Source organism: Peromyscus leucopus, chromosome 2, assembly GCF_004664715.2.
Source record: "Peromyscus leucopus breed LL Stock chromosome 2, UCI_PerLeu_2.1, whole genome shotgun sequence".
In the NCBI taxonomy this organism is placed as follows: Eukaryota; Metazoa; Chordata; class Mammalia; order Rodentia; family Cricetidae; genus Peromyscus; species Peromyscus leucopus.
Window position 1 is genome coordinate 90,015,475 of NC_051064.1, and position 26,637 is coordinate 90,042,111.

Consider the following 26,637-nt stretch of genomic DNA (forward strand, 5'->3'; position numbering starts at 1 on the left):
GCTGAATCATCAAGCTCCATGTTCAAGAAGAGAGACCCTGCCTTCATAAAATATAGTGATCAAGGAAGATACCCAAAGTCAGCCTCTAGCCACCAGAGGAACATGCATGTACACAGGAGCACACAAACATGATTCCACATTTATAAACATGCATGCACACACACCACACACATATGCATGCAAAAAAGGTATATTGATGTTTTCTGGATTAGTTCTAATTGATTGTAAAATATTTTAATTGATTTGGATCTGAAAATTGTATGCTGGAACTTTCAGCACTTTGGGGCTTGGCAGGAGGTGAAGTGTGAATGTCCTGATGATCACCCAGGGAGAGAAGAAGCTTTACAGCCATGGTGTTGTGGAAGAGGAAAAAAATGAAAATATACTAAGCCATATTAGGATCCTCCAGAACACGAGACAACTGACTATACGGCTGTTATTTTAATTTTTGATGTTATATTTTTCTTATAAACCCAAGTGTTACAAAAGTAGTAAGTGTCTGTTGTGGTCAATGTTTTTAAAAATGCATCACTTTATAAACTCTAGTCACTTTGGTCCCTGTTGTGTCTCTGGCCACACCTGTGTGCTCAGATATATTAAACATTCTGCTTCTACAAAAGCAGGTCTTTGACTTGGTATACCAGGAAGCTCTGTCTATCTCATGATAACTGGAGTTGAATTTAGTGATAATTCTCCCAGACATGCCAGTCCCATAGAAGCAACGGCAGGTCCTCTCATCTCCACACAACCTTGTCCCCTTCACAGGAGGACTACAGATTTCAGCAATCTTGGGAGTGTGTGGTTTCCCACAGGTCTTATGTGCCTGCTGGTGCCAGTCAAGTACATCCTTCATTTATTCATTTTTATTTTTCTACATCTAGTAGCTTCGCCCTCTCAGTTACTCCTATAACCACACAGAAACTGTTGATCCATGCTTGGGTCGTGTACATGGGTCAGTGTATATACGTGGCAGTCGATTAATACTGTATTGTCTTGACAAAAACAGCTCTTGGAAGCAGGACGCTGAGAGCATCTTTTCTCCTACATTGCTGGCAGGGCCAGTTGCTTCAGAAAAGCTGCTTGACCCATCTGCTCTAAGGGACCAGGGGGTCAAGGAAATCTTGGGACAAAAATCTCAGGCTTTCCCTGTAAGTTTGACACAATGTTTGCTTGTTGGCTTGTTTGTTTGTTTTTCAATGGATATATTGCATTTGTGATGAAAACAAAACTTTACCACACCCAGCAGACAGCTTCTACAGCTTCAGAGAAGGAACAGACTCTCAGAATAGCTTTGTTCTTAGAGGAAAGCTGTGTTTCAGTTCTAGCACATTCTCTGAAGTACAGAGTGCTGTGGGATAATGCTCTTGTACACTGTAAAGATTTGTCACTCGAATTGGTTTAATAAAACACTGACTGGCCTATAGCCAGGCAGGAAATATAGGCGGAGTAACCAGATTAGAAGAATTCTGGGAAGAGGAAGAGCAGAGAAAGGAGTCACCAGCCAGACACAGAGGAAGCAAGATGAGAACACTGCACTGAGAAAAGGTACCAAGCCATGTGGTTAAGCATAGATAAGAATTATGGATTACTTTAAGTATAAGAGCTAGTTAGTAAGAAGCCTGAGCTACCAGATGAGCATTTATAAGTAATATTAAGCCTCTCGGAGTCAATTGTTTAAGAAGCGGCTACTGGGTATTTGGGAACAGGTAGGTGGAAGAGAAACTGTCCACAGACTACAACAGGGAGCAGCTGGGTCTACATGTAGAATTTGTAGCTCTTAGAAACTTTCAGAAATGAATCAAGGAAAGTATTTTTCAGTAGACACTGCAGTGACTGTGCATCAGTGACATCAACAGCATCTCCCCAGTATTACGTTTTCTCAGCCTTCATAGTGCCAAAGACTTATCTACACCCAGAGACCCTAAAGCCAAATGTTCTAGGCCACAGGCCCAGATGGTCTAGAGAAGAGCGCTTCAGTCAATGTTTAGCTCCACAGTCTTGGTAATGTAGATTGGGTGAGCCTTACCCCGTCCATTGCCAGCCTAAAGAGAAGACTGGGGTCTCCCTAAAGAAATGAGAGCTTTGTCTCACCACTCCTTTGAGATTCACCACTATATCATCACCTTAGCTGCAAGTATTAGTCTACTGGCTTGCTCGAACAACGTATCTTGAGCCTAATAATATGAAGCAATTCCTAAATCAGTTTTCACACACATACTTTCTCTCACATTCTATCAATCTGTATTATCTATCTACACATATATATATGGATCCTGTACACAACAAAGGCTAAAGAGCAAGGAGAAAATATGATTATCTCACTAGTCAGAGAATATCCTGAAGTAGAATATCCCATCTTTGTTGCTGTTGGTTGAAGTCTGTGGAACACGGTGAACTCCATCCAAGAAGAGTAGATTTAAGAGTTCTGAGAGCCAGAACATACTTGATGTGTTTTGACTAAGAGACGAAAAACACTCTGCCCTCCAAGAATCACTGAGAGTCAACAAACGTGGCAGTATGGAGAAGGACACAGAATTTGGAATCAAACAGACTTGATGTCTTTGATCAAATTATTTAACTTATGATATTCAGTTTCTTCACGTATAAAATGTAGACAATAAAGCTTACCGCATAAAATGTTTATGAGAACCAAATGAGATTTATGCAAAGTAGGTCTGATCTTTAGATAACAATTTTCAAAAGTTCTTGGCTGTAAAGCATGTTGGAGTTAGAGGATGGGAAGCTGTACTATAAAAAAGACATCTAGACATGACACATGGCCAGGGCACTCACGAACACAGGGCAGCTGGCTATCTGCACAAGACTGAGACCGTATACATTTCATCATGGGTGGGGGAGGGAGCACAAGGCACCACCACCGCTCCCTGAGGGCCCATGGGCAGCTAATGGTTGCTGGAGGGAGAGAGAGAGAGAAGAGAGAGAGAGAGAGAAGAGAGAGAGAGAGAGAGAGAGAGAGAGAGAGAGCGAGCACGTGCACATCATTTTCTTCAGTGGTGTAGCTGTTAGTAAGTTCCGCATGCTCCCATGAACAACCTCCTACCCATGCTCATGCAAGCAACACTAATTAAACTCAGTGGGTCACACACACAAAGGAGATATGAAAGTGGGGGGCAGGCGCTTGCTGGGAAATGGTTTCAGTGGGGCGGAGGAGGGTGACAAAGAGGGCCAATGTGGAATGCAAATAATTAAGATGCATTATACAGGTGCATGAAACTGTCTAGGAATTAAAAGTGGAAAAAATGTTCATATCTGCTGCTGCTGTTATCGTTATCATCTGTTCCTGGGTGATACTGATGCAGCCGTCTAAGCTTCCGCCCTTACATGTTTATCTGAAAATCCTTAACATGCCAGTAGATGATATGCCCGGCTAAGCAGAATCCTTAATGGCGCAGCTGTAATTACAAATGTCTAGTATGTACCTTAGGTATGTTTCAGGCAGTGTATGAGTGCCTTGGATACCTAATCCTGTTTCATTGCCACCCCAGTTCTGCAGGCATACTTTTCAAAGATTAGGAAGTGTGGTAGTCCGAATGAGAACGGCCCCATAGGCTCATGTATTTGAATGCTGACTCCCTAGTTGGTAGTCTGTTTAGGAAGGATTAGGAGGTATGGCTTTGTTGAGGGGGTGGACTTGTAGGTTTCAAAAGTCCACGCCAGGCCCAGTCTCACTCTCTCTGCCTTGAGCTTGTGGATCAGGTTATAAGTTCTCGGCTACTGCTCTAATGCCATGCCTGCCTGCTGCCATGTTCCATATCATGATGGCCATGGACTAAGCAAGCCCCTAACCAAATGCTTTTCTCTATAAGCTGCCTCGATCATGGTGCCCCTTCACAGCAACAGAACAATAACTAAGACAGGAGGAGCCGAAGAGTTCATTTTAGGTTTCCCAGATAATAAGTGGCCACACGGAAATTCAAGCTTACGTCTGCCCGACTCTAAGGCCCGTGTTTTTGTTCCTGAACTTGTACCAGTTCTGAAGGCCAGCCCCTTGCACAGCCACACTGGTGGCCTGGCATGCTGCAGCCTGGGTCTTAATGCCAGAGGGATGGAAGTAAGGAAATACCGCCTCTGAAATGGCTCTCTCCTCATCTCTAGCACAAACCATGTGCCCGCCATACTTGCCTGGATAGTGAAGAGAACAGGCTCTTTCTGAACTTTCCCATTCACAACAAAGCCTTGGTTCTTCCTGTCTGTGGCCAGGAAAGTAAAGCAGTCCGCCCGGGAGCCGCCTCCGGAGTGCTGATAGGCCACACCCCTGCTGTCCACATCTTGCTGGGTAAAATTATGGTGAAGCACTTTTCCCCTCAGGTAGAGGTACCCATGGCGTGGGAGCTGGGCCAGAAGGAAGGTTAGGTTCTCTGGAGGTGTGTCAGGGTCGGTCAGCTGAAGGTGATCAGCGGACAGGAAGCCCTCCGCCCCTTCGGCCAGCTTCAGCCCTTTGTTCCTGGTCACCACAGGCAAAGCTCTGTCCACAGTCTCCAGTGTGATCTCAAACGCCCCACGCTGGGTCTGCAGTCCGTTGCTAATGGTAAATCTGGCAAAGAGAGGCAAGGCAGCCTTCAGCATGGGCTCTTGTCACCATCGACTGGAATGAAATGATAACATACACACCTTTACTAAAGGACACGCTGTATTGAGACTCATGGACGAAACAAGGACGGACTTGCAGAAGAATGCCCTTCCGCCATTGAACCAGTTGCTGGGTAATATACAAGTTGACCATTCTAAAGTCAAGAGCATTTTCCCAACTCCATTGACATCCCTCCTGTATGAAGCAGGCAAGCTGGTGCTGTCTTTTGACCGAAAAGGGATTTCCTGCCCACCTGGACTGATTGTGTGAGAAGCTAGTATGTACTCATATATTTTTAATTTTGCAATACTATTTTTTTCATGGAATGTGGAAAACTTAACTTTAAAGACTGATCGTTGGGACCCCAGTATAATGAGATACTGAATAGAATAACTCATTCTAATTTATATTATTTTCATGTTTTTTCTAGTACCAGGTATTTAACCTAAGGATTTACCTGTACTAGTCTGGTGATCTACCACTGTCCTGTATTCCCAAACATCTTTTTTACTTCTGTAAAAAAAAAAAAAAAAAAAAAAAATGTCTGTCTCTCTCTCTGTCTCTCTCTCTGTCTCTGTCTCTCTGTCTCTCTCTCTGTGCGTGTATGTATGCATGCATACCACAGTACACACGTGGAGTCAGCAGACAATCTCCATGTCAGTGTCAGCTCACGCCTTCCACTTTTTTTGAAACAAGGTCAGTTGTTTGTAGCTTGTATGCCTGGCTAGCAGCCCCATCCCCTAAACTTCTAGGGATTCCTCTGTCTCTCTCTCCTGTCTGACCACAGGAATGCTGGGATTGCAGATGTGTACTACTGGATCTGGCACTACATAGGTTCTGGGTATCTTGACTCAGAGGCTCCAGCTTGCACTTTACTCACTGACCACGCCGAACCTTTTTGGTTTTTAACTTTTTGTGACATGGACTCACTAATGTGCCCCAACTGGCCTTGAACTCATTGTGTAGCTTAGTTGAGCCATGAACTTTGAATCGTCTTGCCTTAGTCTTCTGAGCAGCAGGCATGACAGGCCTGCACCACCAGGGCCTGGCTAATGGTAACTGTAAAAACAGATCACAATATTCAGCAGTATTATATTCTGTCGGCACCAGTAAGTTTGCCGCCTTAATTTTAAATGCCCTTTTTTGTCCTGTCCCAGTTAAGTTGTTTGTGTGAAAAAATGTGCAGTTGGGTTCCGGAGGGTGCTGGGGATCAGTTCCCCTGTGGTTTTTCCTGTTTGGAAAACAGTGTCTGGCTTGCCTCCGGATACAGAGTAACCATTCCTTGACCCCTGCTGTTAGAGGGGTATATAAGCCCATGTTGGCACGAATAAAGAGAGCTGCTTCCCTGACGAACTGAAACTGGGTGTCTAGAGTGCTGTTTAACCTCGGCGTCCCTCGCCAGATTGCGTGCTCCAGCTGCGCGGGCCGCAGCAATATTCTAGCTGAGTCTCCTTTCTGGGCCTTCTTATCATGCTTTTGTAAAATCCCACCCAACACCACGGGATTATGGAGACTCTAACCTCCTAGAATCGACATATGCTTCTCTGCACCTGCTTCATTTGAGGTATGGAGGGTTGATGATAAACCAGGATCCGTTCCCTGCTGGAAAGAGCAGTTCAGACACATGGCGGAGGGCACAGAGAGGGACCAGGAGTTAGCGTCGGAACCCAGACCACTTGACTCTTACAGAGTTTTCAGTCAATAGCTCAACAACCCCCCCAACACACACACACAAATTGAGCTGTAGTCCCTAAGTACCAATGGCCAAATTTGAAAAGAAAGTTAAAATGACATGTGTTCTCTTACAATGACCGCTCTTACAATCGTGGGTATATGTTTTTTGCTTTACATCAATCACTAAGGCTATTCTGTTCTCTGCAGTCAGTCACACAGCAACAACAGATTCTGATATTTCAACATACTGTTTCTATTTTAAAGAAATGTAAGACTATCATGAACTGTACTAGTTAGCTTTAACTGTCAACTTGACATAGCCTAAAATCACCCGAGAAGGGAGTCCTCTCTGTTGAGGGGCTGTCCAGATCAGGTTGGCCTGTGAGCATGTTTGTGGGGGGTTGGCTCCACTGTAAATCGATGTAGGAGGGTCTAGCCCACTGTGGGCGGCATCATTCCGTGAGCAGGTGATCCCTAGGCTGTATAATAAAGCCAGTGAAACATGAGCCTGGGAAAGCAAGCCAGAAAAGGAAGCAGCAACCACATAAGGTCTCTGTTTCATGTTCCTGATCGACTTCCTGCCCTGACCTCCCTCAATTATGAGTCCAAGCCAAATAAGTCCTTTCCTCTTCTAAAGTGTGTTTGGTCATAGTGTTTGAAGGGAAAGGAGGTTATGAATTTATGTAAATAAAATACAACTTTAAAACTCCAAAAAGTTAGAAATGTACTATCTTCAAATGAGATTGACAAATTCACCACAGACCAAAGGAATGAATGTACTGAGAGTTATTCAGAGTTGCTTCTTAGCAGTTTCTCTCTATTAATGGTTTCTAGAATATATATGCAGGATGCATACTCTACTGAGGTAAAAACATATGGAGTATTATCATACCGATGTAAACATTTCTAATAGCATATTTTACTGGAACACAACATTAAATCACAAAGATCTCTTTGTTTTAATTAGAGAAAGCATGGCATTTAATTTGCAAGTCTGGTATATTTGACTAGGAAATTCTTTTTCCTCAGTGAACTGGCTCTTAGGCTTCAGGACTTGAGGGTAGATGCTTTATATTTGACCAGAAAGAAACCTGGAACCAGGTTGTGAAACCAGCCTTCCTGGGGCAGAGGACTCAGGAGAAAGCATACTTAGCAAAGTCAAGGGAGACAGGTTTGACTGAGTACAGATTTTGCTGTGAAGGTTACGCTCAAAGGTTTTGTTTGTTAGATTAAAATTGCTCACATACGATGTTTTGATCAAATCTACCCCTCCCCTCCAATTTTTCCACTCTTCCTCCACTACTTTTCTCTCCCAACTTCATGTGCTATTTTTTTTTTTTAAACTGAGTTCACTTAATGCTTCCTGTATGCTCGTGGATGTGGGACAATCTACTGGAGAATGGGTAGTGTCTTAGAGTTGACATCCCTGATAAAAAGTGACTGTCTATCCTTCAGCAGTCATCCACTCCTCATGGCTCCTTGGCTAGGGAAGGGACTTCTTGAGCCCCTCCCCCGCATGCTGGCATTACGGCTGGCTTGGTCTCGTGCCTGCCATCTCAGCTGCTGTGAGTGGCGTGTGCAATGGCCCTGCCATGCCCACCAAAGACTGTGCTGCCACGGTCCTCCACTACCTCGGGCTCTCACCATCCTTCTTCCCCATTCTGTGACAATGAAGCCTGAGCCATAGGGTGAGGGGGATGATGCAATGTCCTGTTTGGAACTGAGCACTCCACGGTCTTCTTTCCCACACATTGACCAGTTGTGGGTCTGAATTAATCACCGTCTACTGGGGGAAGAGTCGGGGGAGCTCTCTGATGAGGACTGAAAGATACAGTAGTTGTCCATTCCACCATTTCTCAAGCAAAAAGGCTCTCTTTTCCATAACAGATTGCATATAAAATGTGCTTTCTGAGGGAGTTTAAATCAGCTTTCAATAATAAGATGAGAACTTAGGTGGTGGTTTATGACTATGTCCATTTAGCAGCCATGAGTTCAGCTCCATTAATTGTACTGAGCATGAGTTTCATCTTGTGGAGCAGGATTGAAATCCAACCAGCAAACAAGTGGTTACTCCCATAACATTTGTGCCACTGTTGTACCTGCCAGGCTAGATGTTATTATAGCTCCCAGGGGCAGGGAAGGATAAAGACTCTGAGTTCTCTAATTAGCTGGTTGCAAAGACTGCCTACAAGGAAAATATGATGTGACACATAGAATAAGCAATCTATGTCCCTAACGTTAAAATAGCTAAATGAAATGAAGTAAATGTTTCATGCTCCTACCATCTAAGCTTATAAAGAGTGTGATTTTCCTTGGAGAATCAGTGTGAATGGTTTGAAGAAAGGCACTGAGTTACGCTGAGAATTATACATCAAAGAAATCAGCAGGGGCTGGAGAGATGGCTCAGTGGTTAAGAGCACTGACTGTTCTTCTATAGGTCCTGAGTTCAATCCCAGCAACCACATGGTGGCTCAGAACCATCTGTAATGAGATCTGGTGCCCTCTTCTGGCCTGCAAGTATATATGCAGACAGAATACTGCATACATAATAAATTAAATAGAAAAAAAGAAATCAGCAATCACATTTTCTTGGTAAATATAAACCTTTAGTTTATAAAAGTGCTACACAAATTAGACATTTTCCTTGGTTGAAAATGAAGTATTATTGAATAATTTTGGTGAACAAACAAGGGCACTTAGAAAAACATCTGTGCATTCTTTGGACTTATGCTGACAGCTTCAGAGGTCAAGGAAGATGCCCTCTGAGGTGGAAGCACTGAGCTCTGCCTCTCTGGCAAGGAGTCTCACAGGACCAACTTCATTCTCTTCTCTGTCAGGGCAGCCCATGCTCCCCTCTTCCCGTTCTAGCCAACAGCCCAAAGTGACAGGAGACAGGAGCAAGGCAGCCCCTCTGGGCCCCCAAGGCCTCTTTTCCCGCTTTACTCCTCTGAAATAAACTTCACACGTTTCATTCTGCCCACCCCTTTCTGAAATGAAATGACTCTCTGTTCCCTACCACATCCCAGCATCAAATGTGCTTTCTGGGGAGTTTCAATTAATCACCAATAACTTAGCACCAATATAGCCCAAAGGCATATAGTTTTATAATTTTCTTAAATTTTATTTCACGTATATATGTGTGTGTGTGTCCCCTGTGAGTATGTGCACTTGTGTATGTGGGTGCATGTGCATGTGTGCGCACATGTGTGTAGAGGCCAGAGGTTGACATCAGGCATCTTTTTCAATCATGCTCTACCCCCTTCTTTTTTTTTTTTTAAAATAAGGCCTTTTACTGAACCTGGAGCTCATGAATTTGGCAACACTGGGCGAACAGTGAGCTCCAGGGATCTGCCTTTCTCTACTCCTCAGCTCTGGGATTACAGATGTCCACCATCGTACTGGGCTTTTATTCAGGTCCTCATGCCTAATAACAAGCATTTGTACCAACTGAGCCATATCCTCAGCCTCAAGATGCGCATTCTTAACATTAGCATTACTTGTAGAGTTGAAGAGTTTGTGCCCCATTAAAGGCTGTTAAATATAAGCTAAAGAGGAAGAAGACAGCAAAAAGAAAAGGTGAAGCAAATTGGGGGCGGCAACACGATTCAGTGTGAGCCACAGTCAGTAACTCGCTCCTCCAAGGTGGCCATTTTTAATATCTGACTGGAGACTGGGTTCTGAAAAATGTCCTTTGAAGACAGGTTTTCAAAGTTCGGTGTCAAGGCCAAACATGACCTCTGTGAGGGCCCTGGAACTGTCTCCTGAGCCATGCCGTCCTTCTCACACACCTCCCCTCCTGATGCTGGGGAATCTGACCCCCTGGGGAATAGGCAATGTGCCATCTGACAGATGGGAATGAGGGTGAGCAGGTCAGGGACCACGGAAGAGTAAGAAATACATTTACTGAGGCCAGTGCTCCCAGCTGGGACGCCGAAGCAGCTGTCTGCATTGACCTAAAGCTAATAAGTCAGGGGTGAAAAAAGATGCAATTTCTAAACACGACTGAATCAGATACATCATTCCAGTTTTGTGAGTAATGATGGAAGCCGCTCACTGGCAAAGAAGCATCACCCGTCACCGGGTTAGAGAAAGAGGAAGCGGTTCTGCTTGGACGCCCATCAAAGTAAACCCAGCACAGCAGCGAAACAAGGTCAACACAGCCTCCTCCTGCAAAAGGCGAGCACAGAGGCTCGCCCAGGCCTCCCTTCAAAACCCTGCAAACACGTTCTGGATGTCAGTAGTGTCCATTCTGAGGTGAGGAGGCTGGCCGTATGGCGGCATTAGCTCCTTCTGCAGGTCCATTTTGTTTGATTTCCCTCGTTACCCACCTCCCAGGGAAAAGATGCCGCCAGGATGACCAGCATCCTCATGAAATTTGGGGAATGACTTCAGATTTGTCTGGGGGGGTGGTGGGGGGTGGTGTCTGCCTGGTCTGATTTTACCATTACCACAATACTGTCGAGCGTTATGCATTTCCTGGCAATAGAGTTGGCTGAAGAATCTGCCATCTGTCATGGCATTTAAAAGATAAAAATGGAATCATAAATAGCGCCAGCTCCTCAGGAAAAAAAAAAAAAAGTCCAGCCGGCATGTCAAAATGGAGGACATTAACATGTTCTTTCAGGACCCAGCCGCCAGCAGCTGAAGTCAGCTTGCTAATCGCTCCATGTCATCTGTCCTAGCGTGGGCTGCCAAATCTCTCTTCCAGGCCAGCAGCACCAAACAATGCAGGGGAAATTTATGATTCACAAAATATTTTTGCAGAAGGTAAAATCCAACCATTAAAGCCCATTTAATTAATGCTGCCACATCTTACATTAAAAAAGAGAAAGGGGGAAAATTCTCTACCATAGAATTCATCGCTTTTACCCAGCCAAATTCCTTGCCAAATTTAACGGCAGGCAACATAAATTTAGGTGATTAGATTGGTTGCATATATTTAATTTTTAAAAAGCACCATGATCGCACTTTCATTAAAACAGACGCTCGGCTTTGGTTTCAAGCCACCTGACAAACAACACAGCTGCCCGTGATTGGGTGAGTGAAATGACAAGATTAAAATGTGGATCCTGGGCAGATGCGAGGCTCTTCCATTAGAAATATGTAAAACTGCTGGCCTCACATCAGAAGGACACATTGAGAGGCTCCCTTTGCACAAACAGAGTCTCCACACATTTTTGATACAAGAAAGGTAGAGCGCAAAGAATACTTCATTTGAAATAAGCTCTCAGCCCCCAAGTGGGCTGTGAGGCACAATTGTTACGTCAATTGGGCGACTTCCTTTGCCTCTTTGGAATGTTAGGATTCTGTGCACAACCTAGTAACAAGTGTATCCTTCTCGAGATGGTGGTTGGAGGCCTACAGGAAAGACATACAGAAAGCGTCTGATGCCCTGCCCCAGGGGATGTGGGTGTTCAGACAAGAGGAGTATGCCCACAGGTAAATGAAGGCGCTGGAATACAGGAATGTTTTCTGCCCTGTGTGTCGGTAGCCCTGTTTTTCAATCCTGAGACACTCAAAGGCCATCTTGGTGAAGCCCACATGCCTATCCTACCTTCACTCTTGGAATTTGCTGTTTTGAAATGCTTTTTATTTATTTATTTTTGCTTACCCTATTTTTCTATTTAAGTAAATGTATTTAGAAGGAAAACGTTTAACTCTAAAGCCAGAAATATTTACATATTAAAAATGTCAATTCCATAAATGCTACAAAAATATATATACAAGAAATCAATTTCATAAATCCTGGGTAGATGTTCCTCAAGGGCACAGAGACTGGGGATAATATTCTTTGTTAAAGAAAGGAAACTAAATATGAAGAACTCTTAGGGGACAGCCACACAAACCCAGGACCTCCCCAGGAACTACTCTGAAGGGTGAGTGAGCCAGCGGGGTCCAGACTCTCACTCTCCAGTCCTGTGTTTCCATGACGTGTCTTCCTCCATCAGCCAACACAGTTTCAGATCTTTGTATCACTAAAGACCCAGCCACTGGCTCTAGGAAATCAGGCCACACATTTCTGCCCAAGAAAACCTTCAAAGACACCCAGGGTGCAAAACCAAGTAGAAAACAGAATGTCAAGAAACAAAACAACGTGAAGTCTAATTAGCTCCTTGAGGTGAAGACCCCGGAGCCCTGTGCGACCAGTCCCTAGTTCTCTTTGTCTCCAGGAGGGCCTGGCAGGGCTTCTGGAAATTCTCACAGAGGTTCAGAACACACTCAGAGCAACGGGCAGACGGCTCGGGGATGCTGGTCCTGAGGTATCAGATTCTTCAAGAGCCTCTTAAAGATAGATTCCAGCTAGGACTGGAGTTACCCAAACTGGTGCAAGGCCCAAGACTTTGAATTTTGCTCCCAGGTAACTCAGCGATGAGCTAAAGAAAGTAGATACTCCTAGGAGAACTAGCTTTAAAACGCCAGCTAAGGTGACTTTGGCTGGTAGGAGTCGAGCATTGCATTGGCTCACTGGTCCTCAAGTGAGGGACTTGGGTTTGGGTTTTCCCGTCTTAGCATCTCACCTTCACTTCCCTACATCTGTGTGCATTCGCTCACTGATCCCTCCGGCAGCCGTTAATGTCCGAAGCTGACAGTCCTGTGGGCATTGACTGGAGGAGCGGGAATGGAGAAGAGCAAGGGGCCCCGGAAATGCACATAAAGCCAAGGGTCCTGGTTCCGATGGGCATGCATTAGACCAAGGAGCACCCACGTCCCTTAGCAAACAGAGGCAATAGCAAGCACCACTTCTGTCTGAACCTCCCTTATTCCTCCATGATCATGCTCACTACTGCAAAGACGGGAGGTGAGACGGTGGCCATGGAAAGACTAGGGTAAAAATGGCAACGCCAGTATAACACCAATGACAGATAGTGCCAACGCATCCTATGTGCCCGATGTCGTATGCACCTCACAGGCCTAATTCATCTGAACCTCCCGATGACGAGGCTTGGCAAGTACAATGAGCACTATCCAGGCCCATAGACGGAGCAACAATACAAGTCACCGTGTAACCTGATGAAGTCCATGCAGCTGTGAGTCACACAGGCACTAGTGACCCCAAGCCTCTATTTTCACAATGGCAACCTACCACTTAAACACAAGTGCCAGCTAGAAGAAGAAGTCTCCCTTCTGATGGTTTCATTAACACCCAACACTGCACAAGCGCAGACTCAGGGAAGATATTGCTCAATTAAATAATCATCTTCCTGATTTAGGACCTCTATAAAGAGACCCGGGGCAGGAGGGATGGATCTGCGAGTAAAGGGCTTGATTCGAAAGCGTGAGGACTTAAATTTGAGCCCTAGAACCCACATAAAAGAAGCTGGGTGTACTGGTGGGCGCTGGTTATCCGGTGCTGGAGGCAGAGACAGGAAGCTTCCCGGGCTCACTGGCCAGCTAGCCTGGCCTGCAGGGTAAGATCAAGGCTGATAAGAGACCTTGTCTCAAAAACAAGATGGAGAGCATTTGAAGAATGACACCCCGTGGAGAGAGTGTGAAAAGAGGGAATATTAGTTCATAGCTGTTGGTATTTTTGTTGTTGTTTCACGCTGGACTTAATCTAGGCCATCCCTCAGAAATCACTTTTAAAGCCCAAATGACAAGCAGCAGCATCCTCACCGATGTTTAGACTGCTCACCGCAGCGGGAATCAGACAGGTAAAGTATGACAGAGAAGAGAGGGATTTGAATGTGGGTGCTGTTCTAGGCCACGGGAGTTTATGGGAGTTTATAACCCACCGGATAATACAAGAGTCTGCTCTGCTCATGTTACTTTACAGTGCACTCTGGAAGGTTAAATAGACGTGGTAAACATCTTCCTGGGGATCGGAAGTCCTGTTTATACCGCAGACAAGTTAATGCTCTCTAACTGGTTGAAAGCAAGGGGTTGATGGTATACCCACTAGCTAACCCAAGACTGCCTGGTCCTTACGCCTGGGCTGGGCTTCCAATTTTATCAAGGACCACAAGTCCAGCCAGCTTTCCTGTCACTAGACAGAGCCCTCCAAATTTCTCCCGTTTTGTGAGACTAGAAACACATTTCCACATTCTAAATGAAGGCAGATTTGCAGTAGTATTGTATCTCTGCCTTTGCACCCCAGATCATTATTCATCCCAATGATTTATTTGAAGCTGAATCCTTGAGCAGGTGCACAGTCCCCAATTATAACACGGTTTCTATGGGGAAATATGATCCACTTTGTGACAACGTGATTTATGATATAGTTACAGGAACATGTTGTGTCAAAAGGCAGAGGCTGCTCATGCCAAATTTATTATGCTAATATGTGCCTTTTTCTCTGATAGAAAAATGCACGCAGAAAAGGGAAATTACATTTCTATGTCTTTCTGGCATGGGGGTCTTCTCAGTTCTTTGTGTTCCTTTCAGAGAAGAGCTTGCACACAGATCTGCAGATCACACTTAGCTTTTAACCACGGCCCTGGTTATTTGCATCTATCATTTTTAATGGCGTGTTTTTACCTTTCCTACAGTCAGGAAACAGAAGGAAACACAGCTATAGGAGAGCTGGAAAAGGAGCTAATGTTCCTTCCTTTAAAGGGTCACACGGTTTCATGTATCCTTAAGCGATGTAAGATGTTAGAGAAACCTATAGTAAAATGGCCAGTGCTAATTTACTACCCTCACACATTTTCTCTTCCTAAGCATTCACTGAAGGATGGGTTCAGAAAAATGTCATGGGCTCACCTGAAGCTGTCACTGGGGATGGCTGCCTTGCTCTTGTGTACATAGCAGACTGTCTGTCCTGCTATGTCCATTTGGCTAAAGCTGGTAATGGGGACTCCGGGATAGTGGACGTACTCCACCTGGCCGTACTGTGGTGGGGAAGTGATGAGGTAGAGTAGTTCCTCAGGCTTGTCTGCTCCATCCACAGCCAGGAGAGTGGCAGTCGTCAGGAAACCTCTGTCACCTTTGGCCACCACGAGCGGTTTTGCATAAATGACAATATCACCTGTGTGGCAAGGAGATTCTGGTTAAGATTTGTATTTAAAAATACTCGATGCCCCCCTATTGCTGAAGATACCACACACTTCAGACTCAGGAGGAACTGAGGGAGGATCTGATCTGGATCCAGCTCCTCCAGCCTCCTCCCTGAGGACTGGCTCCCCAAATGTTAAAGGGACTACACAAGCTGCTGGGGAGAAAAGTAATCATTGGTGTTGCTCAGCGATAAAATCGTTCATTTCTCATCAAAGATGCTTCTTTTTGCCAGAAATGCAACCATTACAGAAATCCAAAACTGGTCAAAATGCAGAGAATAACTGCCTTTGGGGCACCCCACCCCAACCCCAATATATTTATATCACACCGCAAGGCTCAGGGAACATAATGGAAGAGGGGCCAGTAACACTGTAAGTTGGAGGAGCAGAATCTACTGAGATAGTGTCTTCTATATACAAGAGAGAAGCTGTACCCATGAAATCTTAGCACTATGGTTATCTAAACAAGACCTGCAAAACGACAATACCAGCTAACATGCCAATGTGTATGGAGAAAATATCACAAGGCTCAACCCTTGGAAGGAGAACTACAGACAATTAATGGCTGTCGGAAGTGGGAGAACCAGTCAGCTCCAGGAATGAGCCCTTGATAAGCTTATCCAGTCCCAAGTGGTCAGACCTAAACACACATACACATGAGCACCATTAAATGGACTGACTCAGCAGGTTGAGCGTGGACGTGTGTAGCAATAGCAATTACAGAAGAGGCCAATCATGTGAGAGGGAGCGGGAGGTGCAGGGCAGAAATGAAGGAGCTGGAGAGGAATGAAAGGGCAGATTATGCTGCAAATAGAGTGCTTATGTATGACGTTCTCAAAACTTCTTTAAAAATGTGATTCCTGTGATGATTAACCCTCATTGTTAACCTGTTTGGATTTAGGATCTTCATGGAAACACAACTCTGGGTACACCCATTAGAGTGTCCCTGGAAATTTTAACTGCTAAGAACTCACCTCCAACATATGCAGTATCATTAATGGGGTGAGGCCGGAATGAACAAAAAGAGAAATCAAGCCAATTGCCAACATTCAGTCTTCTATTTCCTGACTGTGGATGCAAAATGGGTAGCTAGCTGCCTCCAGTTCCTGCTACCAGGCCTTCCCCACCATAACGCACTGTCCCTTTAGTGTTATGAGCCAAGATAAGCCCCTTTCCCCGGTTGCTTCTTAGGATTTGATTACAGCAGCGGGGACTGTAACTAATATGGTGTCCAAAGCAAATAGAAAACACAAAGGCCAAACTGCACTCAAGTCAAAGCTAACCTGCTGTGGGAAGGCCTTTCAAACTAACAAGGACAGAACAGGTCAGGAGGACTGAGCCAACGCATCACAGAAGAAGCAAAGGGCACACTTTATAATAATACACCTATATTTTATAATGTTTAAGAAAATACATAGGTGAGTGCATGGCTGAGCGAGACAGGATGAGCACACGCTGATGACATTGCACAAACCAGGGGCTACACACCACTTCATTTACCGGAGATCCCTTAAAAATGATCCTATCTAAAATATGAAGCTTTGGGTTGGAGATGTAGCTTGCCTGGCATGCACAAGGACCAAGGCTCTATTCTTAACACCACTAAATAAGTAAACAATACAGATGAGCAGGGCTGCTTCCTGTCAGACACAGTAGTGGGGTGCTTCTGTGCTCTCAGCTATACTGAGGGGAGGAGCTTTCTGAAACCCACAGACCGCAGATAAGAAATTGGGGTGTGGAGGTGCTACTTACTGCTAGAGGCTATGTGTTAATAAAAGACAGAGCCAGAGTGGCTCTAAGTCACCAGCTAGAAGGACAACTCATAACCACTGCACCATGCCGGTCCCTTCTCAATAGTCAGCACTGAATGGGCGACTATGCAACAGGAAAGATAAAATATGTGAAAGAGATTAAAAACACACAAGCCTCTGGGTACCATGGCACACGCCTTTAATCTCAGCACTACAGAAGCAGAAGAGACAGGCGGATCTCTGAGTTTGAGGCCAGTCTGGTCTACAGAGTGAGTTGCAGGATGGACAGGGCTACACTGAGAAACCCTGTCTCAAAAAAAACCAACAAAACAAAACCACAAAACCCAGTTAGCTATTTCTCTCTGCCACCTGCTTGTGAATGAGATGTAAGCACTCAGCTACTTCTCTAGAGCTTACTTGCCTGCTGCCAGGCTCCCCATGATGATGGTTATGAGCTAACTGTGGTGATATTTTATTGGTGCTCTAGTAAATAAAGTTTATCTGGAGATCAGAGGAAAAAGCCAGCCACTGTATTAAGCAGAGAAGTCAGCCAGGGGTAGCACACACCTTTAATCCTAGCATCCGGGAGGCAGAGATCCATCCAGATCTCTGTGAGTTCAAGGCTACACTGGGAACAGAGCCAGGCATGGTGGCACATGCTTTTAATCCCAGCACTAACCATAGAGGTCTGGAGGTCTGTACAGAGAGACAGGAAGTGATGTAGCTGGGCGGAGAAAGGAAGTGAGATGGCAGAGCAGAGAAGGCATATGGGTGTGTGTACACAGGAAATGACTCTCTTGGCTGAGGAGTTCCTACTGGTAAGAACGTGGCTGGCTTCTTTCTGTTCTGTAATCTCTCGGTTTTCACCCCAAAACCTGGCTCCAGGTGTTTTATTAATAAGACTGTTTAGCAATTCGTCTTACAACGAACCCTCTGAAACCGAATGTCCCGAAGTAACTGACACCAACCTCTTGAGAAAACAAAAGTGAAAACAAAACATCAAGAAGTATATTTATTTCTGTTTATTTATTCAGTGTGTGTGTGTGTGTGTGTGAGAGAGAGAGAGAGAGAGAGAGAGAGAGACAGAGAGAGAGAGACAGAGAGACAGAGAGACAGAGAGAGAGAGACAGAGATAGAGATGACCCTTTGTATGGCACACTTGCTGTGTGGAGCAGGAAGCCATCTTCTGTGTGTGTGTGTGTGTGTGTGTGTGTGTGTGTGTGTGTGTGTGTGTGCTAGTCCCTGCAGAGCCCAGGGGAGGACATTAGGTCCTCTGGAACTTGAGTTACAGATCGCTATGAGCCATCATGTAGGTATTGGGAACGAAACCCAGGTCCTCTGCAAAAGCAGTAAACGCTCTGAACCATCGAGCCATCTGTCCAACCAAAATCCGGAAATATCTGTGGTTGTCATTAATTGAAGATCCTATCGGCTTCTACGGCAGAGGCCAGCTATGCCATTAAATATACCACAGTTCACAAGGAAATTCCCCACAACAGACATTATTCAAAATGTCAGGAAAATGGCAAGATTACAGAATTCTGTTTCAGATGGCAAAACCGGTATTTGGGGCATACTGAGCCTTTATCTCCAACTGAAAAGCAAGAATCGAAGACCATTCTGAATTCAAATGAAAATCTAAGTTGCAGATGCTCTGAGGCAATGGTGATAAACACACTAATGGCAGCAAGAGAAACAAACAAATGATTGCAGAGGAAGTCAAAATGTCACAGAGCACTTTCCCCAGGGGCAGAGACACCTCTGGGAGGAGGAAGAGCATCCAGCTCTTCAGTACCGGGAAGGCGGAGTACGAGTATAATTAAACTACAGACCTATGCACCCCAAACATCGCCTAAAGGCATCCTCTCTGCCACTGTGGACATCAGAACACACCATATCACAAGCGGAAGGGTGAAGATTTTTATAGGCCCAAGATAGAACAACTAAGCATATGTTCTGTATAAAGGAGATGGTATGAGCAGCTACTCAATATGGCTCTACTTAGGATAAGTTACTCTTGGACTGGAGAGATGGCTCAACAGTTAAGAGCACTGGCTCTTCTTTGCAGAGGACCTGGGTTCAGTCCCCAGTACCCACATAGCAGTTCACAACCATGTGAAACTCCAATTCCAGGGTATCTGCCACCCTCTTCTGGTCTCCACGGGCACCAGGCACACGTGTGATACACAGACATACGTGCAGACAAAGCTCATACACTTGCAATAAAAAATAAGAATAAAAAATATAAATAGATCCCTTAAAAAGTTATACTTGTGAAGTCATGAGACATATAATAAGCAACTAAGAAGTGTCATATGAAGTAACACAAATAAAAACAACAGGAAAACAACATACAGTGGTGTACAGTGATAAAACACCATACAAAGAAGCAAGAGAAACTCTGAGCTTCATAAATGTTAGTGGATAAATACACCTGTCTACTTACTACAGGTTTTCATAACTGCTTTTGAAAATAATTGCTCATCAGCTATGGTGGAGTGTGTGGAGTCATGCTGAAGTTTCCATTGCCCAGCTGCCCTGAGCACAGCCTGTTATTACTGAGCTTCAGCCACTGGAAGGCACATGAGAAAGGTGAGCTGCCTTCAAGCAGAGTTGATGAGACCCTGGTCCACAAGCTCTTCATCAGCCTCTCCCTTCCTAAGCGACTGCGGCTTCAGAGACAAGGAGGTGACTGGACAGCGGATGCTCCAGGTGCCTGTAGAACGGCTTCCCCTGCGCTCTGAAGCTACGTCAGTAAGAAGACAGCCTGCGCTGACCCCCGCCTGTTCCAAAATGTGCCTGAACACCGTACGTACACGATTGTCCTAGTTAGGTCTCTGTTGCGGTGATAGGACACTGGCCAAACCACGTCGAGTGGGGAAAGGGTTTCAGCTTGCAGGTCACAGTCCGTCACCATCGAGGGAACCCAAGGTAGGAACGGGAAGCAGGAAATGAAGCAGAGCCCGTGGAGGGACACTGGTTACTGGCTTGTCCCCATGGCTTGCTCAGCCTGCTTTCTTCTACAACCCAGGACCACCTGGCCAGGGGTGGTGCCATCCACAGTGGGCTGGGCCCTCCCACATCAATCATCAAGAAAATGCCCCGGACTGACCTACAGCCCAATCTGAGGGAGGTAGTTTCACAGTGGAGGCTCTCCCTCTTCCTGGATGTTATCAAAACCTGACCAGTGATATTTTTACAGAGAGAAGAATGAATGTATTCAGAATCATCTGGCTTATCTATCTGACTGTCCATAGTCACAAAAAACATTTTATAACTGGAAAACACGTAAATAAAATGTAAATATGTCCCAAAAGAAATATTAACTCATATGATGAAAATTTAATTCAGGACAATTGTAATTATGCTGCACACATAAAATAGGTTTTTTTAATTGCACTTAAATCACTGTATATAATTCTGAGCATCCTAGCAACCAAGACAAAACAAGAAAGCATTCAGTCAATAAAGGATCAAAGACTGTTTGATATGAAAATGTTGAGACCCTGGGATTGTGAACAAGATACGATTTTCAACCTCCCAGTGTAAGCTGCAGTTGTAAATTATAGCGCAGTGGCAGTTGCGTATCAGGAGCTTACATTCTCCTTTGTTAAACATTTTTCCTTTATGTCTTTGTTTTAGTTTGTTTTGTGTATGTTGCTATTTCACCTGAGTGTGTGTCTGTGCACCAGGTACATGCCTGACGCCTGTGGAAATCAGGAGAGTCTCTCGGCCTGTAGCACACACGTGTGTGTACTTATACCAGCTCATTTCTACTCACAGTCCTGGTCCCAGGAAGCATGGGTAAACACACTCTTACCTTTCCCAGTGTCTTCAATGATGATGTGACAGTCAAACGCGGGTGATCTGTTGTCCCCGTCCCAGAGGTAGAAGGTAAAACTGTCTCCATCCTGGGACTCCATCCTGGCGGTGTGTGTGTATCTCAGCAAGTTCAGGTCCACATGCTCCTGGGTGCACTGCATGCCAGCCGAGAGAGGGACCCAGTCTCTTCCTATCTGAAAAGTGCCGCAGTCAGCCGGGCACCCTGGCTTCCCCAGCTCTGTTAGAGGCTACTTCCCCCAGGCCCTGAAAACCTCTGACAGGAACTCTTGGGGGAAATTCTACACTTGTTTCTGCCATGGAACCTGATATTTTTTTCTTTTCAAAGAAATAAATTAAAATAATTCAAGACCTTGGATGAAAAACAGCTTTAAGCAGTGGACTTTTGACAAAGTCATTCAACAGCATTGGTGTTTCTGAGGTATTTATCATCAGTAATCATGGCTGATTAAATATCCCAATTAAAGAGAACAGGTGGGCAATCAGTTACTGGAATGGGCTGCTTAGAAATTAAATGTGTTTCTTTTGGAACTTCCTCTTTTTATTTATTTTAGTTTTTTTTTTTATTTGTGTACAACTAATAAAACCTCTTTTTTGTTTTGTTTTTGTTTTCAAAGTGGCTTATTTGTTTCCAAGCTCATAGGGAAACAAAAACAAAATAAAATAAAACAAAACAAAAAACAGAATGCACTGGCATTTTCACCCAGCCCAATGTCTAGACTTACTAAAACGTAAAGAAAGTTGTCAGATTCCCATCACACCCCCTACACACACACTCATACACACTTACACACACTCTCACACACACACTCACACACACACGGTCTCACAGCCACACACACTCTCACATACGCACACACTAACACACTCACACACTCGCTCATTCACATATAGTCACACATGGTCTCACAGTCACACTCTCTCTCTCTCTCTCTCTCTCTCTCTCTCTCTCACACACACACACACACACACACACACACACACACACAGAGTCAGTAGAAAGTATAAACTCTCAGTGCCTCCACAGTTTCCATCAGGATCTTCAAAGCCCAACTCAAGTCAACCTAGTTAGGCGTGTGTTTTGCATAGTTTGGGGCAGAAATTGTGACTATTGTCTTTGTTATTGTGAAAAAGAGGCTTTTATGGTAGCAGACAGGCTAACAACTGGGAAAGTATGAGGGAATAAAATATTAAGCCTATATTGTATTAATAATCCCACTTTAATTCTCCTAAGTTTGAGGCATAGCTTTTCCTAGGAATGGCTCACAAAAGTCATTCAGTATAACTGGAGGAAAATGTCATTTTCAGTGATTCACAACATAAATCACACTGCAGTTTACCTGTCTGGTTGACAGACTAAACCCCATTTAAGTCATTTGTGATTCCTTTCTTGTTGGCCATCCACCCCCAGTTCCCAGCGAGTCTTGGGCTCTCCTCCCACGACATCATCACTTTTCTTGAGCTGTTCTACTTGGTGGGATTTCTTCTTCTTTAATATTTTTGCCCACGTGACATTTGCAGCCCTATGTCTTCCTGAAGTCCCCTGGGGAAAGTTGCTTTTATCACAGTAGTTAAGCTAGGGTCCTTCTTTTATGGGTCTATTTGCAAACAGAGACTTTCAAATAGATTCTTTTTAAACCAGGCAGCATAGGATCCTATTTAACTTCTCCTCTTGGTAATATTGTCCTAGAAAATAAATACAGGGGAAGGCATCATTTGCTCACTTGTTTCTAATTCTTCATTTGCATTCCAAAATATGAATTTGACTTGACAGAATCATCTGATGCCAGAAAAAGGAAAAAAAAAAAAAAGAAGAAGAAACTAAAACATAACAACACCACCAACGAAGGGGAGGTAACAAGAAGACAAGAGGCCCTGAGAGTCCAGGAGGCCTGGCGGCCCAGTCCCCAGCCTCAGTCAGCCAGCCTCAGTGAGCCCGGGGGAGGTGTGAGAAAATGGTGTGCAGCCTGCTGGGACCCTGGACCCATCTGGATCTTCTTCTCATATCCGAAGCAACTCAGGCCCCAAGCCACCCAAACGTGTGCGCTCTCACTGTGTTTCTGCTTCATTACGCTTTGAAATGAAATAAGGACACAGCTGTACCTCAATTTAAATCAGTGATTGCTCTTCTCTCTGACTCTCTATGGTACCCGCACTCTGTGACAATCAAGCTGTTCCCCACAGAATGACTCCTCGGCTGCTGCTTTTCTATTCTAAACAGAGCCTGCCTTAGATTAAGACTCAAGCATTCAGGCAATCACACCGAGGCTGGCTAAGGGTTGCTGCTGGTCTCTCGCCACCATTCAAATACACATTTTGACCCATGAGTCAGCTGACCTTCTCAAGTGGCTGATCTATGATTCGAGTTGGACTAATCATTAAGCATCATGTCTGCAATCTGAATGGACTGCAAATTTGCTATTACAGGACTAAAAGGAACCAAGAGGGCGTGAGTAAACTGCTGGAAGAGTTAGCACCAGAACCGGAGTGGCTTAACCCTTCGTGTGCCTTCGTGTTTCCATGCTTCTCACTTTCTGTTGAAACAGACCCAGGCATGTTGACGGACCGCCATGCAGTTTGCCGGATTCCAATACTGCAGTTCCTAAGATATGACGGCCATCAGGGAGCGGGGTGGGAGAACCCGCACATGAACTACTTACTCCCTAGTGTAGATTTTGATTTAATCCTCTCACACATTCGAGTGAGGCCAGGGAGAGAGGCTCCAAAATAAAGACACTAATAAAGACAGATTTTAAATGTGGCCACGTTCCTGAGATTGGCATGGCAGAGAAAATGAGAGACGCAGAGAAAGCGGCACGGGGGTGGGGTGGGGTGGGGTAGCACATTAGGAAGGAAGGAAGGAGCAGAAAAGGGAGGGAAGGAGTGTTGGAGGGAGGAAAACGGGGAGGGGCGGTGACAGATTTCAAAGGTTTCTGATTATTGAGGAATGCTAAAAAAAGAAAAAAGCTAAGTTACGTGGATCAACATGAAAAAAGTCTGGTGGGGAGGTAGGTGCCTCAGAATATGCTGGATTCTCCTTAGAAGCCAGCTTGTTCCACCCAGCCAAGTCCTTCCTTTCAAATCTAGGGACAATTCTCAGGAGAAGGAAGCCATGAGGAGCCTTAGTGAGTATTGGTTGAATGTATTACAAGTTGGTAAAGAAAATTCAGAAGGGTATGAGTTCATCCTGGCAAAGGAAATGTTTTACTTTTGAGTGAAAAATATGCCTATTTGAGAATAACTTCAGTTGTATGAATGTATGTGTTGATAAAATTTACACCTAAAGGGCCAGTCTAAGGCTAGACAGATGGTTCAGTGGTTAGGAGCCCATCTACTCTGGCAGAGGATCAGGGTTTGGTTCCCAGCACCCACATCAGAGAGCTCACAACCATCTATAAATTCAGCTCCAGAAAACCTGACCTTCATGGGCACCTGCACACATGTGATGCTTATAAATTCACACAGGCACACATACATCTAAAAAATAATGAATTAGGGGTTAGCAAGGTGTCTCAGAGGTTAAGAGCACTGGTTACTCTTCAGAAGTTTTGAAGTTAAGAGCACTGGCTGCTCTTCAGAGGCTTTGCACTCAATTCCCAGCAGCCACATGGTGGCTCAAAACCATCTATAATAAGATCTGGTGCCCTCTTCTGGCCTTCAGGAGTACATGCAGGAGGAACACTACATAATAAACAAATCTTTTAAAAACGCAAAAGCACTGAAAATGATAATTATAAGTAATTCAACAATTGTGTTCAAGGGCCACTTACCTTAAGCTGAAGTTGCCCATTTTGGGGAAGTCTTTCAAATAAATAGTGGATCGTCTCCCTGGGTGAGTCTTTATCTATGGCTGACAGAACAGCACTAGATAGAACACGAGTTTCGCCTACGGCCATTGAGATTTCAGCCTTCCTGTAGAAAGGAAAATGCCTGTGTTGATATGAAAATGGAAGGCACAAGTTCAGCAGGGACACTTATATTGGTTTTCACAGGTCCCACCTTCAAGAATTAAGAAATAATAATTAACATCCAAAGCACTGGAAACTGTGAGTCATATACCAAAGTCTGCAAAGAGGGTGTGAGCCAGCAGCCATGACTAGGGTGCTAGAGGAGATGCTTACAGGAGAAGAACTTTACAATTTTTCCAAGTTATATGTAGTTTATATAATGATTTTGCTTCCAGCCTTTCATATAATGCTTGCAATGTCTCCATGAAGAAAGTAGGTCAGATACTATAGTTCTAACTAGACGGACAGAACCCTACTGAAAGCGACTCATATAGTGTCCTAACGCTCTTCCTGAACGCCCTCCTGACGCTGATACTCTTTGGTTATCTGTGGTCCTCTAATGTCCCCTTCCTCCTCCTGGAAAGGCCCTGGCATGTGATCTTTACAGGTTCTTCCTCCTGAAGAAGTGGAACTACCAGGCCGGCTCCTGGCATCTGGACAGCAAACTGGAAGCACAAGCAGATGGAGTGGCGGGTGGCTGCAGCTTCCATGAAGAATGGCACCCAAGCGAGGAAGGGATTTCTAGTGTCCACCAGTGTCTCAGCTCTCCACTGTGGTCATAGTGAGATCACATGTGACTACTGGCTGCCTCCACAGCTTTGGTTCTGGGACACAAGGGAGTGCTTGAAGTCCTTGGTCTTGGGACCAAGGACAGCAAGTCTCACTGAGTGATGTCAGCAGCCACCAGGTCTTCTGCAGAGAAGGCAACATCTGATACTTCGTTCCAGCCGCTCTTATTCAAAAAGGGATCCCTGCTAGCCCAGTACTGGCAACTTCCTGGATCAGAGCAGGAGACTTCAGCCACCTCTCCAATGGAGAGTGTGAACCGAGGATCCTAGAAGGCTGATGAGCCTGCTGACTGGTGCTTGTGGAGATTAGCAGTGCTTTTTTTAAGATGAAACAGCCGCGTGTCACCACAGGAAGATGAGGGTGGCAGGAAAAGGGTGTCAGCATTCCGTGTCAGGGGTGACAAGTATCACAGTCTGGGGAAAGGACTGTGTTAGAGATAATTTCTCTAGAGAGGATTCTGGAAGGAGAAAGATGGGAGCTACTGAGAATGGAAAGGGAAAGGCGCCAAGGTGTGTTGTTACTGCTGACCGCGGTTTAGACTCAATCCTAATAGACTCTTTTAAGTTTAACTTTTGTTTTTTGAAGAAAGGGGACCCAACTAAGTTGTTCAGGATGTCTCTAACCATTAGATTCAAGACATGCTCTTGCCTCAGCCTCCCAAGTGGCAGATGCACACCACAGTGCCCAGCCAGAATCTTCTGAGGAACCATACAGAGCATGACCCAGATTAAGCTTCTGGAGGACAGGAAGGTGGAACACTTGTCTTATCTAGTATTTCCCATGGTTATCAACTCTCTGCTCCCACAGTTGCCAACCATCTGATCCCATGGATCTGTGTGAGATGATGCAGCTTCCTAAGGAGGAAAGGGAGCCTCTGAAGTGGAACACTGACCTGAGTTGGGACTCAGGGACAGAAGCACCTACCACAACATCTGAAGGAACCATCAAGGAAATGGGGGCAAGAGCTGGCGAAGACCAAACTACTCTTGGCAGAAATGAACAGGGCGGGCATCAGATTGTCTTTGTGTTTCTGGAATAGTGGCAACTGCTTGTAATGATGACTGTGCCCAGCCTTTCAAGCACTTTTACACATCGCCCTTGTAACAATCCTATGAAAAGATGCTCGCTAGCATCATCCCGGTCCACTGAGAGGGCAAGGGAGAGCCGGAGAGAAGTGAAGTGGCATGTTGAAGGTCACACCTCTGCTAAGT

General features: G+C 44.9%; 1 protein-coding gene across 1 annotated transcript in view; it reads right to left on the reverse strand.

The window, feature by feature from the left end:
* Nucleotides 1-26,637, reverse strand: part of Frem1 (FRAS1 related extracellular matrix 1) — a 150,757-nt gene that overhangs the window by 37,651 nt on the left and 86,469 nt on the right. The window contains 4 exon segments of the mRNA XM_028873292.2: nt 4,144-4,555; nt 14,966-15,230; nt 20,830-21,025; nt 24,620-24,761. Of these exon segments, the coding sequence (XP_028729125.1) occupies nt 4,144-4,555; nt 14,966-15,230; nt 20,830-21,025; nt 24,620-24,761 (1,015 nt within the window).